We start from the raw sequence: 14,682 nt of genomic DNA on the forward strand, positions 1-14,682 counted from the left end.
TATTTGAACTAGATTGGAGACGTACGCTGGATGCTATGAAATGTTACTCCACATACACTGAGTATGCAAGATTCACACAGAAGAGGGTCCTTCGTGGGACATACATAGCAATGTTCCCCTGTAGCAATGCACACACATTGTATATGCATTTTAGATTAAATCAATATCGGACGAGGGAAAGTACCAAACATTGGGTTAATCCTTTCCATGATAGAAATGATTGCTCATGTCATTTTCATGGGTGTGTGGAAATGAAAGAAACTCTCAAACATCTTGAAATTTGTAAATATTTAATTTGTTGATGCACTCAAATTTTTATGGAACAGGCTGATGTTGGGAACGCATAATAATCTGATTTTTGCATTGGTATGTTTTCTGAAGTTAATTGAAGAGGAATTGGAAATACAAAACTAAGGTTAAGAATATACCTTAATAGAAAGAAAAGTGTATTTACGCTGATGCTTGTCTATAGTATTTCGATGAAATAACGATTTATTGGTGCTGATGCTTGTCAATAGTATTTGGGTGAAATAATGATTTTAATGTAAGATATTTAACGATGTTTTAGGACTAAATATATATTTTAATTGTAAATTATCGATGTGAAATTTTTTGTAAAGGTTTTTTTTAAACCAAATACAATAAAGGAAAAAAAAAACAATAGTTTGGGATATTCATATCAAGTAGTATCTGAATGAGTTTGATCACACATTGTTATACAAAATGTTTTATTAAAGGTAATTGTGACATCAAAAAATGCACACATTCTTCACAATATAATCCCCAATGTTTATAAAACACAAATAATTCACAAAATATCTGCTGCTCAATGCATTTCAGGACAGCTGTCCCTTCATCAGGAGCAAAAGTTCACACTGTATTTCATTTGGAAACCTTCACAGTAATCTATAATTTCAGATAAGCCATCCACAGCCAAGTAGCAGAGTTCCTAATGAAAAGAATAACCGTCTACCATCCGACAAGATTACTCAGATCAAGCAACGACATTCGCTTAGAACTAAGACCATACAATAAAAGAAAAATCGGAGAATCATCTTTCTCTCACCTGGCAGGTATAACCTGGAATGACCTACCAAAAAACATATCGAGAAAACGTCTAGGAAACATAGACCCAAATGGAAAAATGAAACCGCTGGAGGAGTTAGTCCTCAATTATCAAAAAAGGAGGCCGGAGGCACCGCCCACCTATATCCACATACCACTTAATCTCAAAGGAACCTTTGATAAGTAAGGGTCCCCCAACCAGATGGGCAGAGAGGGACCAGAATCATCTAACCAAAACATTGCCACTCGCAGGGAGGGGGAACCAGCGTAAACCAGCTAGGTACACACAACACTAAATTCACACAGAGGAAAACTCCCACTTCTCAACATGCTTTACAACTAGGCAGAGAAACTACAACACCAATCACACAAGACAACCATAGAATTTGAGCACAGAAACGCAAAGACAAAGAGGTAAGAAACCAATCCAAAAACCCACTAACCCAACCTTACAACCTCAATTTTCTGAATACACCTCTCATACAGAAACTCACACATTCACCTCTCTGCACAGTAATCCGCACGCACTTCACCACACTGCAACAACAGACTAACAACACATAGGGCCTCATTACACGGACGGCGGTAAGGGTTTACCGGTACCGGTAAGGGCACCGGTACCGGTAAACCCTTACCGCCTTACTATGAGGTCCATTTGCGGGTAGGTACTTTAACGCCTGCTGTTTAGCAGGCATTAAAAACCAACCCGCAAAGGGACCAGGGTGCTAATTACGGTACCGCAATTTGCGGCACCGTAATTAGCGCCTTCCCCATTCCCATAGAGCCCTATGGGGCAAAAATGGGAATGGGAAAGGGCAATGGGGGAAGGGGGAATTACCGCCCTACCAACCTTGGAATAGGGCGGTAATTTCCCTTTCCACCAAGGCGGTGCCGGTATTTTACCGGCATGGACCAAGGTGCTAATAGCACCTTGGTCTTCCGCCTACCGTGTAATGAGGCCCATAGTCTGGCACAACAGCACTTGGGAATTTTGCACCAACCTTAAAACTGCACTTAAGCTCAGCGAACGTTGCAAACCGAACTGAAGCGGCCAACAGGACATCACAACTCTCACTTTCCTATTCCCACTATACCCTACTAACCCCTTTTCCCTTCCCTTCCCCTTTTTTCACAATCTCCCTTTTCAGATCCACCAAAGCGCCTGGGGACCACTGCAATAAAGAATAAAACTCTTTGTATAGGGTATTCATATGTCATACATGTTAAGATCATCACAGATTACGTCTATCATGACCCATCCCTGTTCATTCACCTGGTGTAGATCAGGATAAATTATTCCAATTGGGTGCCCTCAGTTCTTATGCACTAAGAGGCAATTGTTCATCAACCTGTTAGGTAGATAGGTAATCACTATAGTAACTGGACATATAGAACAACTCTAATAGTACAGAGTAGTCTGTATCAGGGGGTAGAAATAAGAGTCTTCTTACCTTAATCTTAAACTGTCTGTTGTCAAATTGTATAAATATGTACTAGCCTTCTCCGCGCTCAACCTGTAGAGAGTAATGTCTCAGGAATTCTCATAAAATGTATACCCAAAGGGGTCCTAATGCTCATGATTATATGTATGTATTGCTAATAACTCAACTACATACCTTCACTCCCACTTCTGAGGGTATAGATGTTCAAGATGAAAATATAAAGAAGTAATGGCAACAAGTGCCTACCCGGACCTTTAAGGAGAAATAAGGATAAAATGACAAAAGCGTAGCCTGAGCTTAACTAGTGCTAAAACATGGTATCAAAGGCACTGAAATAGCGGGGATATGTAGAGGCTTACCTCTTGTAGGTCTCTATAGTGGTAAACAGTTAGGGCACTGCGCTCGTTATTAGAAAAGTTAAGGTAATCCAGTCTCAAAATACCAGATTCTCAGGACCCTGTATATACAAAAAAAGTAAAAATGTAACTAGTGCTGGTACTCAAATGGACCCTAACAGGGGTCATAGTTGAAAAGTTCCAGTCCCAATCATTTACCGTGTGCATAATGTGGTCCATTACTTCAATCTGCTCTATCCTGCTGAAGCACGCCATTTCTAAAATGGGCGCTATATAAATCGCGTCATCACGATGTGCTCCTGTGATGACATAATTATGGTAACAAATGACATAGCATGTAATGGGCTGCGCTCGTAATGATATCACCTATAATTTATAAGTTGTATCAGATATTCAAGAGGTCTTGAGGATGTATTATATCTGAAATGATAGTAAATAAAAGAATTGGTGTTAAAGAGGATAAGTTACATTGTAGGGAACGCTGGTATCACCTGACATGGTGGTAGTGGATATATGTGTACACTCAATAATACACAAAAATAGACACAATATGGATATTATCCACCAGATCTAAGTATCCAGAGGTATATCTATACACCCTATTTTAGGGGGAAGGAACCTTGTAGTAATTAGAGCGCCCATCAGGTGAGTATTCATGTATTGAAGATGTATCACTATGGACTGTTCTTAGTGAGTATGGTCTAGGCATCAGAGGGTAACCTCTGGTGCCAGTACCTCATTATATTAAATGATATGCAAAAACCACTCCAGGTAAATGATTCAGAAGGATGGACATGCTTACAATCTACATGCTATTTGCATGCCAAAGTAGCAATGGTTGCCAGCATTTCTAACTTTCAAATGAGATATTATAGAAAAGCTCCTATATACAAATCCTCATTCATGCCATTTGGATTCAAACTGTCCAACTGGATATCCTCTTCGGGTGTATTTGTCAGTCAAATTCTCATTCTCAACCTCCAATGTGTTATCATCAGAAACAATCCGTTTCAACCTCAAGAATTGGCTACAAGCAAAATTACCCTTTAAATGCCTCAGGTGCTGACTTAGATAGTGTAGGGAGTTATTTACATCAGTCAGTTTGTGAAAAATGTTTGTTATCAGCATTCCCTCTTTAAGTTCTAATTGCACATCCAGATAGTGTAATTTTGGTAAGCCCACTTCCATAGTAAATTGTATACGTTTGTGTATAGAGTTAAAAAATGGCACAAACTCATCAAGTTCACTGCGTTAGCCTCTCCAAATTACAAACACATCATCGATGTATCTTTTCCAAATCAGTAGTCTTGTTGACCAGTACGGATGTTTCAAAACTGATTGTGTTTCTAAATGATACATGAAAAGATGTGCATATGCTGGTGCCATGGCTGACCCCATTGATGTGCCGACTGCCTGTAGATAAAACTGTTTATTGAATCTGATGATGTTATTGTACAGGATGATTTTAGTCAATAGTAAACACTTTTGCTGCCTTAGAATTTTCTTCCTGCAATAGAGACCATCCCAGGGCTTCCGGACCATCTTCTTGGGGAATAGATGTGTATAATCTATGCACATCAAATGATACCAGTATATCATAAGCTTGTAAATTGCTCATATTTCTCAGGATGTTGAGAAAGTGTGTGGTATCTCTCAAGTATGCTCCTGTTTTCTGTACCTGGTCCACGTAAATTGTGAGTGGGCCAAAGATACTATCTGTTCCTGCAACAATTGGTCTCAATGGTGGGTTGTTTGTGTTTTTGTGTATTTTGTTTGTAACACGAAGAAGACAGGAGTGATTGGAAATTCTTTCATAACAAATGGTTGTGTTTTAGTATTTATCCAACCGTTATCGAGTGCTTTCTCCAGGGGCTCCTTGATCAGTGCAGCTATCATCATTGTAGGATCTTGCTCTATGGTTAGATAGGTATTTGTATCATTTAGTAATAACATGCCAGAAGAGAACTTATTGAGAAAGCGTTCCTCATAGACATAATCTATAAAGAATTATATACATAATTCTTGTAGAGAACAACAATCAATATATAGATGTTTTAGTGATTCAGTTACCTCTGAACAATATCTACATTAGGGGCTGATAGTTTGTCCTCTGACATACAGATTCTCCTGAGTATGAATTAGATTAAGTCTTGGTAAAGTGAAGCTGTCAAACTGAGGGCAGAGTTGGCACAATTCTATGACAAGACTGGAGGCGAGCATTATGCTTCATCTTCCTTTATTTCTACTCTTCAGCAGTTCAACAAACATATACAACAAAATCATGAAAAGTGTTCTAAAACTAGCAAACTTTTCTCTTATTCAAAACTACAAAATCCATGAGCCTCTGTAGTCCATGCTCACTCCACCAGTCACAACCCACTTCCTGTGCCTGGACTCCTCCTCTTCTTTTACTGCTTTTCAAGCAGATAAGTACTATTTCTTTCCTCTCCTAATGCCTGTAGACAATTTGGCTGACTGAAGAGGGGAAGTTTGGGTTAAAGATAGATAGATGTGCGGAGAGTGTGAGCACTTGCAGGGGGAACGCGAGAGAAGTTGTTTTGCACTTGCTTCGAAGTTTTTTACCGCAAATGGCACATCACGCGCGCGCGTGCTAGGCTTGGCGTTCTTTTCCCTTCTACAGGCGCATTCGCCGCGTGGGTCACTGCGGGGCCCCAGGAAAGTTCCCTTGAGTTATAGGGACGGCCGTGAGGCTGACGGCCCCGTGCCGTATACCCGGCACTTCAGGGGTTCGGTCAGCCTCACGAGCGACAGGAGCCGAGTCACGCATAGAAGATTGTGGCCCCTCCCACTGGAGGCCGGAGCTAGCGCACGAAGCGCAGTGCGGATCGCCTCAACAGCATAGCCCCCACCCGCGGGTGGGCGGAGCTAGCGCGCAAAGCGCGGAGCGTCTCGCTCCAACAACATAGCCCCCACCCGCGGGTGGGCGGAGCCTACACGCGCGAAGTCGCGTAGCGTCATTCCGAAGCGGCGATCGTTAATTACCATCGCCAGCGTTCGTAGATGCAGAGTTTTCAACCCCAACTAGTTTGGAAGCGGAATATAGCGATCGTACGATCGCGCGCAGCACGATCAGCTGAAACACTAACCACGGCACTTCTACAGACCTTCAGCCGCAAAAGCTGTGAGACTCGGGTCTGTGAGCCCTACACTGCCGTGAAGCAGTAGATAGTCGATTTGAGTGCGGAGACCGCAGTAGATGGTCGAGTGGAGTGCGGGGACCTCCGCATATGCCGGAAGGCTAAACAAGGACAAAGGTGCAGCCACTGAAAGTAAGAAAATAAGAAAGTAAAAAAAAAAAAAAGACATTTAACATCATAAGAGAGCAGTGGGCGTGCTAAAACACCTGTTCCAGGTATTTTAGGCACACAGCACAGAAAAAAATGTCAGACTTTGAGTGGAGTGAGGAGGAGCAATCGCAGGACCTCGCTGCCAGCTTCAAGCAAGTGCTGGGTAGCTCTCTTATGGATGCAGTGGCAGAGGGGGTGAAACCCCTACAAGAGAGGCTGGAGACGTTGGAAGCTATACTCTCACAGCCAAAGACCAGCACCAAAGTGGATAAGAGCACGCCCTCAGAACCCTTGAAAGAGGGGCATAAGGGGAGTAAGCAAGCCCTCAAGAGGAAAGCCTCTGACGACCCCCGGGGCTCATTAGAAGAGGCGATAGATAAGGCCTCGGAGGTGCCTGACGCTTTCGCTAAGCTTAAAGAAGCGTACCTACAAAGGCAGGCGGTGCCGAACCTCACGACCCTCGCTCCAGGGGAGGACAATATTGGAGAGGACCTTGGCTCGGAGGAAGAGCTAGTAGAAGAGCAAGGCTCTTTAGGGGAGGAAGAAGCCGAGGAAGAAGACTGGGCTAGACCCAGTGGGGGCAAGAAAGCGAGGAAGGAGAAACACCTCATAGAGAACGAGGATGATATGTTCGACCCAGACAGCATACGTAATCCGAGGTCCACCGAGTGGCAACCATCCCCCCGAGTAACTCAGTATATGGCGACAAGGTTACGCAAGCCACTAGACAAGGAGGTGAGACAGCGCCTACGGGCAGAGTGCCCGCGCCCAGATTTGCCAGGAAAGGTGGCGGAAGCACCTGAGCTCGACCCAAAAATGCTGACCTTCGTGGCCAAGACGAGCAAGGACCCCCGGAAGGGGATTGATAGATCCTGGAAATCCTGTCAGGAGAAGTTATTAGATTTAGCAGGTCCGCTCGCAAAAATTATGGACCTCGCAGAGAGGGCGAAGGACACGGGAGAAGAGGTTGACCCGGAAGCCCTCGCAGGGTGGGCTCAGAGAGCTGTCTGCCTGCTTGGAAACGCGAATTGTGCCATCGCGTCAGAGAGAAGGAAGGGCCTATTGCTCAAGATAGATTCAAAGTTGAGCGATTTGTCATCATATGAAGCAGGGGAAGGTGCACAAGGCCTCCTGTTCGGAGAAACTTTTGGGAAGGAGATGGGCCGGTTCGTAGGCACATTCGCGTCGCTAGAGAAGGCCCAAGCATCTATTCGCAAAATATTCCCCAGCAGAGTTTTTGGAGGGACCGGCCGCTACAGAGGTCGCGCAGCCGGTCGCAACCAAGGAGGGAGAAGACCTCAGAACACCAGGGCACAATACTGGGAGAACAAGAGCCAAGACACCTTTTTCCCGTCCAGGGGGAGATTCCCGAGAGGCCGAAGGCCCAGAGGATCGGGAAGAGGTCAAGGATTTACGCCAGGTGAGAGCGATTATGTATCCTCCAGTAGGGGGGAGGACGAGCAGATATTTAGAGAATTGGCGCAAGCTTTCAAGCGATTCCTGGATACTGCAGACCGTCAGCGGTCTGCAACTAGATTTCATAGAAACCCCAGTTCAGCGATACGAGCCGCGGGGTCAGAGATTAGCGCAAGCGGAACAAGCATGGCTAGACAGCGAGATAGCGCAGCTAGTCACCAAGCAGGCGATAGAGAAATGCGAGACAGCCCCAAAGTTTGTGAGCAATATGTTCCTAGTGCACAGGAAGGAGAAGGTACGCCCGGTGATAAATCTCCAAGAGCTGAATGGCTGGATCGTATATCGGCACTTCAAGATGGCGGGCGTCCATCAGCTCAGAGACTCCCTAAGAGAAGGAGATTGGTTGACGCGTCTAGATCTAAAGGACGCTTACCTCACAGTACCTGTTCTCGAGGAGTACAGACCATTTCTAGCTTTTCGCTGGCGAAGTCGATTCTGGCAATTCAAGTCGATGCCATTCGGTCCTGCTTCGGCACCATGGGCATTCACAAAGCTGATGAAGCCGGTATCGGCAGCAATCAGGGAGAAAGGAGTGAGGCTTATTATTTACCTGGACGATCTCCTGCTCCTTGCAGAAGATCGGGAGGTATTAGTATACCAAACGAGATGGGTGCAGGACCTTCTGACCTCACTAGGATTTCTAGTGAACACAGAAAAATCAGATACCATACCAGCGCAAAGGTTAGACTTCCTGGGATTTATTCTAGACACCAAGAAGGCGACCTTGGAACTTCCAGCACGGAAGATGAGAGACATCAAGAGAGAGATCAGAGTATGCTTAGGGAAGCAGCAAGTATCTCTCAGGACATTAGCGAGAATAGTTGGGCTTCTAGCAGCCTCTATCCAGGCCATTTTCCCGGGGCCACTTCACTACCGTGCACTGCAGAGATTGAAAATAAAGCATCTGCAGCTAGGTCTGAAGTACCATCAACAAGTGCCGCTAGATCAGGACTCGATTACAGAACTAGAATGGTGGTTAAAGAATATGGACGCTTGGAATGGGCGAGCCATATTCGGAGACAAACCGGATTTGATAATAGAGTCGGATGCCAGTCGGAAAGGCTGGGGAGCCAGATGTGGGTCTTTACAGACCGGAGGCAAGTGGAGCGAAGAGGAGCTTCGTCTACACATAAACTGCCTAGAGCTCCTAGCAGGATCATTCGCGATCAAAGCCTTTACGAAAGAGAGAGTGAAATCTTGTGTCCTGCTGAAGATGGACAATATATCAGCAGTGCGCTTCATCAACCATTTGGGTGGTACGAGATCCAAGATGCTCGCAGAGTTAGCGAAGGACCTATGGCACTTCTGCCTACGATCAGGGACGTCGGTGACAGCGGAGTACCTGCCAGGGACACTGAACGTAGTAGCAGATTGGAACTCTCGGTACCTGACGGATTCCAGCGATTGGAGGCTGGATCCAGCAGTGTTTCAGAGACTGAACACGAGATGGGGACCATTGCAAGTAGACCTGTTTGCTTCCCGGCTCAATGCGCAGAGGAGCAGCTATTTCAGCTGGAGGCTGGATCCGGGAGCGCTAGGAACAGACGCGTTTCTGCAAGAGTGGATAGGAGGTCCGCATTACGCTTTTCCCCCCTTTGTGATGTTGAGCAGAGTATTAGCGAAATGCCGGAGGGAGAAAGCAGAGTTGGTATTAGTAGCACCATTATGGAAGTCGCAGGTGTGGTTCCCCACGCTAATGGAACTAGTGTCGGACATTCCCAGAGTCCTCCCCGACGAGGAGCGACTACTCACGGACCCAGCTGGGTCGTGTCATCCTCTGAGAGTGAGAGGGACACTCCCGCTAGTCGCGTGCAGGATATCCGGAAACGGTGGGCCTTGCCAGGAATTTCGGCGCAGGCTGCTCAGCTTATCGCTGAATCCTGGGCTCCATCCACTAGGAGGAGCTATGACGCAGCTTGGGCAAAATGGACAAGCTGGTGCAAGGACAGAAGTGTTCATCCCGTTTCTGCACCTGTAGTGGAGATTCTGAACTTTCTAGCGAACTTATTACAGAGCGGGAGAGCTTTTCGTACTATAGGAGTGTACAGATCGGCGATTTCTGCGGGTCACACGCCAATAGAGGGCGTCCCGGCAGGAGAACATCCTACGGTGGTGAGGCTCATCAGAGGAGCTAGGTTTAAAGCGCCACCGGAGCCCAGGTATAGCACAACATGGGATGTGGCTACAGTACTGCGCCTATTAGCGAGTTGGCCGACCAATAAATACCTCTCGCTTAAGCAATTATCTGGAAAGCTAGCTATGTTGCTATGCTTGATCTCCTGCAAGAGAGTATCGGACGTGAGAGCACTAGATGTGCACAGACGATCCTTCGGTCCGGAGGGAGTTACATTCTCCATAGTCAGAAGGACCAAGACAGGGACGTCTACGGTACATTATCCGTATTTCCCGAGTAATTCGAAATGGTGCGTAGCACGATGCATTAAGGAGTACGAGAATAGAACTGCGGAGTATAGAGCAGCAAGTACTACTCAGTTATTAATAGCGCGCAGGAAGCCCTATCACGCAGTTGCATCAGCTACCATCGCAAGATGGGTCAAGGAAGTTATGCATGCAGCAGGTCTGAATGTGAGCACGTATGGAGCTCATTCGGTGAGGGGGGCGATGGCCTCGTCCGCCGTGAGAGCAGGAGTGCCTTTGAATGAGATAATGCTGGCAGCAGACTGGTCAAGCGATAGGACTTTTAAAGAGTTTTACTTTAAGCCAGCGGAGAGTTTAGCAAGTACGGTGTTGGGTAAGCTTTGAACAAGCATAATGCTCGCCTCCAGTCTTGTCATAGAATGAAGATTACCCCTGCTATCTGCGCAGGGAGTATTAATTCTATTAAAGACTAGGAGGCGAGCATTAAATTCCCACCCGAGTCTGGTACTGTGTATACGATGTCAATGCTTTATTATGTATCAGTACGAGACGTTCGCACCACCCTAAAGTATTCTTTTGTTGTTATTTTCATAGGAGAGGATCAGAAGAATAACTGAAGGTGATGACAGAGCAGAGAGGGTCAGGAGACCGGAGAGTTTTTCGGCAATTAAGTTAAAAGTTCAAGAGAGTCTTCGCACCGTGGACGAGGATCAGTTAGAGACTTTCAGAGCGAGTAAAAGCAGAGGAGGAGTCCAGGCACAGGAAGTGGGTTGTGACTGGTGGAGTGAGCATGGACTACAGAGGCTCATGGATTTTGTAGTTTTGAATAAGAGAAAAGTTTGCTAGTTTTAGAACACTTTTCATGATTTTGTTGTATATATTTGTTGAACTGCTGAAGAGTAGAAATAAAGGAAGATGAAGCATAATGCTCGCCTCATAGTCTTTAATAGAATTAATACTCCCTGCGCAGATAGCAGGGGTAATCTTCATTGTTGTTTTTGACTAGCTTTTACTCAGTGGTTCCCAATGGGCCAACGTTGTTCAATGTGTCAAAGACAAGTAGAAAGACCCAGGATTGAATTAAAGTAATTCGTAGTCCAGCTGTGAAGGAGCAGGGTGTGCAGGTGTCTGCACAAAGACCCCGCACAATGTAGCTGGAGCCAAGAGAGAGGAACCTGAATCTGGGGCTTGGTGCAGCTACTCCAGTAGCTGAGTTTGCAGGGTCTGTGGCCAAAGCAGTGCAGTCGGATACCCAATGGTTCAAAATAGGTGGGGGTGAAGTCTTTGGCAGTAGTAGGTTACAAACCGTATCCATTGCCAAAGTGTTGCAGGAGAGTCATGCCCCTCAACACTAAATAAACTATTTCAGGGACTAACAAGTGATAGTCAATTGAACCTGGATACCTGGAAGTAACTCAAATGTGCCTGCAGACTGAAGGAATCGGAAACTGTCCAATTGTGCAATTGTCAACTACTCTGCACATCATTTGAAAAAAGAAATCAACTGGAAAGTCATAGGTTTAAAACTATGGAAAAGTCTCCAGGAATTCATAAGAGCACCTAAATCCTGCCTGAGATTCAGAAGTGATTCAAAGTCACACCTCCTCACCCAAGTCTTCATGCTGGCACCAAACTAACCCCAAGCTCTGGTACTGCGACTGACTGAAGAGCTCATAAACCTGGGAGCTTCCACCTCCTGAATATCCTTCCCAAAGATGACTGGCTCAAGAACTCACACCTGGGAGCTTCCACTTCCTTACCACCCTTCTTCCCAAAGACGACTGACTGAAGAACTCATAAACCTGGGAGTATCCACTTCCTTACCATCCTTCCCAAAGACGATTGACTGAAGAACTCATAAACCTGGGCGCTTCCACTTCCTTACCACCCTTCTTCCCAAAGACGACTGACTGAAGAACTCATAAACCTGGGAGTATCCACTTCCTTACCATCCTTCCCAAAGACGACTGACTGAAGAACTCATAAACCTGGGAGTATCCACTTCCTTACCATCCTTCCCAAAGACGACTGACCGAAGAACTCATAAACCTGGGAGTATCCACTTCCTTACCATCCTTCCCAAAGACGACTGACTGAAGAACTCATAAACCTGGGTGTATCCACTTCCTTACCATCCTTCCCAAAGACGACTGACTGAAGAACTCATAAACCTGGGAGTATCCACTTCCTTACCATCCTTCACAAAGACGACTGACTGAAGAACTCATAAACCTGGGTGTATCCACTTCCTTACCATCCTTCCCAAAGACGACTGACTGAAGAACTCATAAACCTGGGAGTATCCACTTCCTTACCATCCTTCCCAAAGACGACTGACTGAAGAACTCATAAACCTGGGTGTATCCACTTCCTTACCATCCTTCCCAACGACGACTGACTGAAGAACTCATAAACCTGGGAGTATCCACTTCCTTACCATCGTTCCCAAAGACGACTGACTGAAGAACTCATAAACCTGGGAGTATCCACTTCCTTACCATCCTTCCCAAAGACGATTGACTGAAGAACTCATAAACCTGGGAGCGTCCACCTCCTTACCACCCTTCTTCCCAAAGACAACTGACTGAAGAACTCATAAACATGGGAGCTTCTATTTCCTTACCATCCTTCACAAAGGCCCTTTCCCTTTCACCTGGCCTGGACAGACTCAATGTATTAGTTTTACGTTTTTGAATATCTCAATGAATCTTTAACTTCAAAGGCCACATGCACATGGGCCACAATCCCTTCCTAGACACCCGTGTCCACATCCTAACTCTCCAATCCCCTTATGCTCTTTGAAGCAACCTGCTGCAATGCAGCCCTATATCAAACATCAATAAAGTAAAGCAGATGAGGGCCATCGGATGTAGAGTTCGGGAAAAGATCCTCAGCCTGGGTGAGCACCACTTTCAACAGGTCCAGAACGAGTGCCAGTGTTTGACAAAAGCAATGTGCAGACAACCTGATTCTTATACAATTCCTGGAGTCAGAATTTACATCCAGCCTCCAATCAGGCACGCTGCAACATTCGAACATTTTGTGGCCACCCAAACAGGAATGGTTGCATTACTGAAACCTTCCTGGGAAAACACTCAGCATGTGGATTCAGAGGTGAATTCCAGACACATATTCATACATCCGGGCAGATTTGGCAATGGCTGCCGCGAGTTACTAAGTTGCAGTTTTAGGAATAACCTACCCATATATAGTACATATTTGGCTCCATGCTTACCAGGTAATCACAGACTGATTGTGGAGTTTCTCTGGACTTTTACCCTAAATTGCCATTTTAATGTGGACCCGCTGGAAACACGCCTTTGTTGCCCGATTACAAAATAGCTGCAGCAGTGTTCTGCCGTCTAAATTATTACAAACAGCTGCCACCAGCCGGTGAGATAAAATAAGTGGTAAGCTGGGTGACCTGCTCAGGAAAAAAACGACTTCAGGCCTGGCAATCTTAGGGACATCCATGGGAACATGCACAGAGTTGCATCTCCAGTGCTGGCTGGGTGCTCACTGGAGGAGTAGGGAGAGGGAAGAGATTGCGGAACCATGAGGGGAAAAGCAAAGGTGCCAGGGGACTCACTGTGAGTCAACGGTTAGGATTTTCGTCTGTACATGGAGGGGAGCACCAAGTGTAAGTATACTGCTTCACTTGCTGTCACTGAGGTGTGTCCTGAGGGGCCCAGGTGGTTGCTGGATGCGTTCAGCTCAGCTGGGATTACAGTGAGTGGCAGAGGGTACCAGCAGGTGTTGCAAAGCAAGTTATTTACTTCTTACTTTTAAGCTTTGCTTGCAACCATCTTATCGCCAGTAGTTGAAAGCAGATATGATGAATTGTGTGTAGGTCATTTTGTAGTCCTCATACCATTGTGGGAGATGGAAGGGCAAGGCGCGTGTGTTGGCTCTTCTGAAGATGGTATAGTGTGAAATCCACAGGCCGAAACTGGCTTTCCTTCTCACAAGACAGAAGTTTGAAACTCCTTCCCGGGAGCACAGAGGTTTTATCGCCCCCCTCTAGCCTCTAGGACAGTAATATCAGGGTCATGCTCATAGAAGAATGGTGGGATATGCCCTCAAAGATGAGCAACCACCACCTTCTAAAATGGGCTAACTGTGTAGTACCTTCAGTCTGTATGTCCTCAATTCGTATATGTTTGGTCCTTGTCGTGGTGATGGTTCATTCCAGAAACTGAACTCGAGGAGCAGCTGATTCCTGCGGGACAGCAACATCTGACTGCGCTGTTTCCGGAACTCCATGTATTCCTATAAAAGGAGAAACAGATATTACAGTGAGTGTAAACAGTGATCGAAGTGAGCATGAACAGTCTGGAGCAGTGTTCCACTACTTTTATTTTTTTCTGCTTACCATTCCTCTACTTTTTATGATCATATTCACCAGTCTATACAGAGAATTTGTCGATTCATGTCCTGGTGCAAGTGTAAAGTTGTAATAGGAGCCTTAGTTACTAGTCACTTAGACCATTGCAATGCCCCGGCCACGACACACCTTCTCACATGGTCCGCTAGGCTTTCGGCTACCCTCTCCCCTGCCGAGACCACATTTCCACTACTTTTTTCAGTACACTTCTGCCACTGACTGTAACAGACAGAACCCTGCCAACCAGGCCTTCAAAGCAGATCCATGCTCGC

At 45.8% G+C, this 14,682-nt stretch overlaps 1 protein-coding gene across 1 annotated transcript in view; it reads right to left on the reverse strand.

The window, feature by feature from the left end:
• Positions 1-14,682, reverse strand: part of NIPSNAP1 (nipsnap homolog 1) — a 339,746-nt gene that overhangs the window by 108,512 nt on the left and 216,552 nt on the right. The window contains exon 6 of the mRNA XM_069619275.1: positions 14,155-14,295. Coding sequence (XP_069475376.1) covers positions 14,155-14,295 — 141 coding nt within the window. The remainder of the gene's footprint in view (positions 1-14,154; positions 14,296-14,682) is intronic.

Source organism: Ambystoma mexicanum, chromosome 10 (assembly GCF_040938575.1).
Source record: "Ambystoma mexicanum isolate Mex_15411 chromosome 10, UKY_AmexF1_1, whole genome shotgun sequence".
Classification (NCBI taxonomy): Eukaryota; Metazoa; Chordata; class Amphibia; order Caudata; family Ambystomatidae; genus Ambystoma; species Ambystoma mexicanum.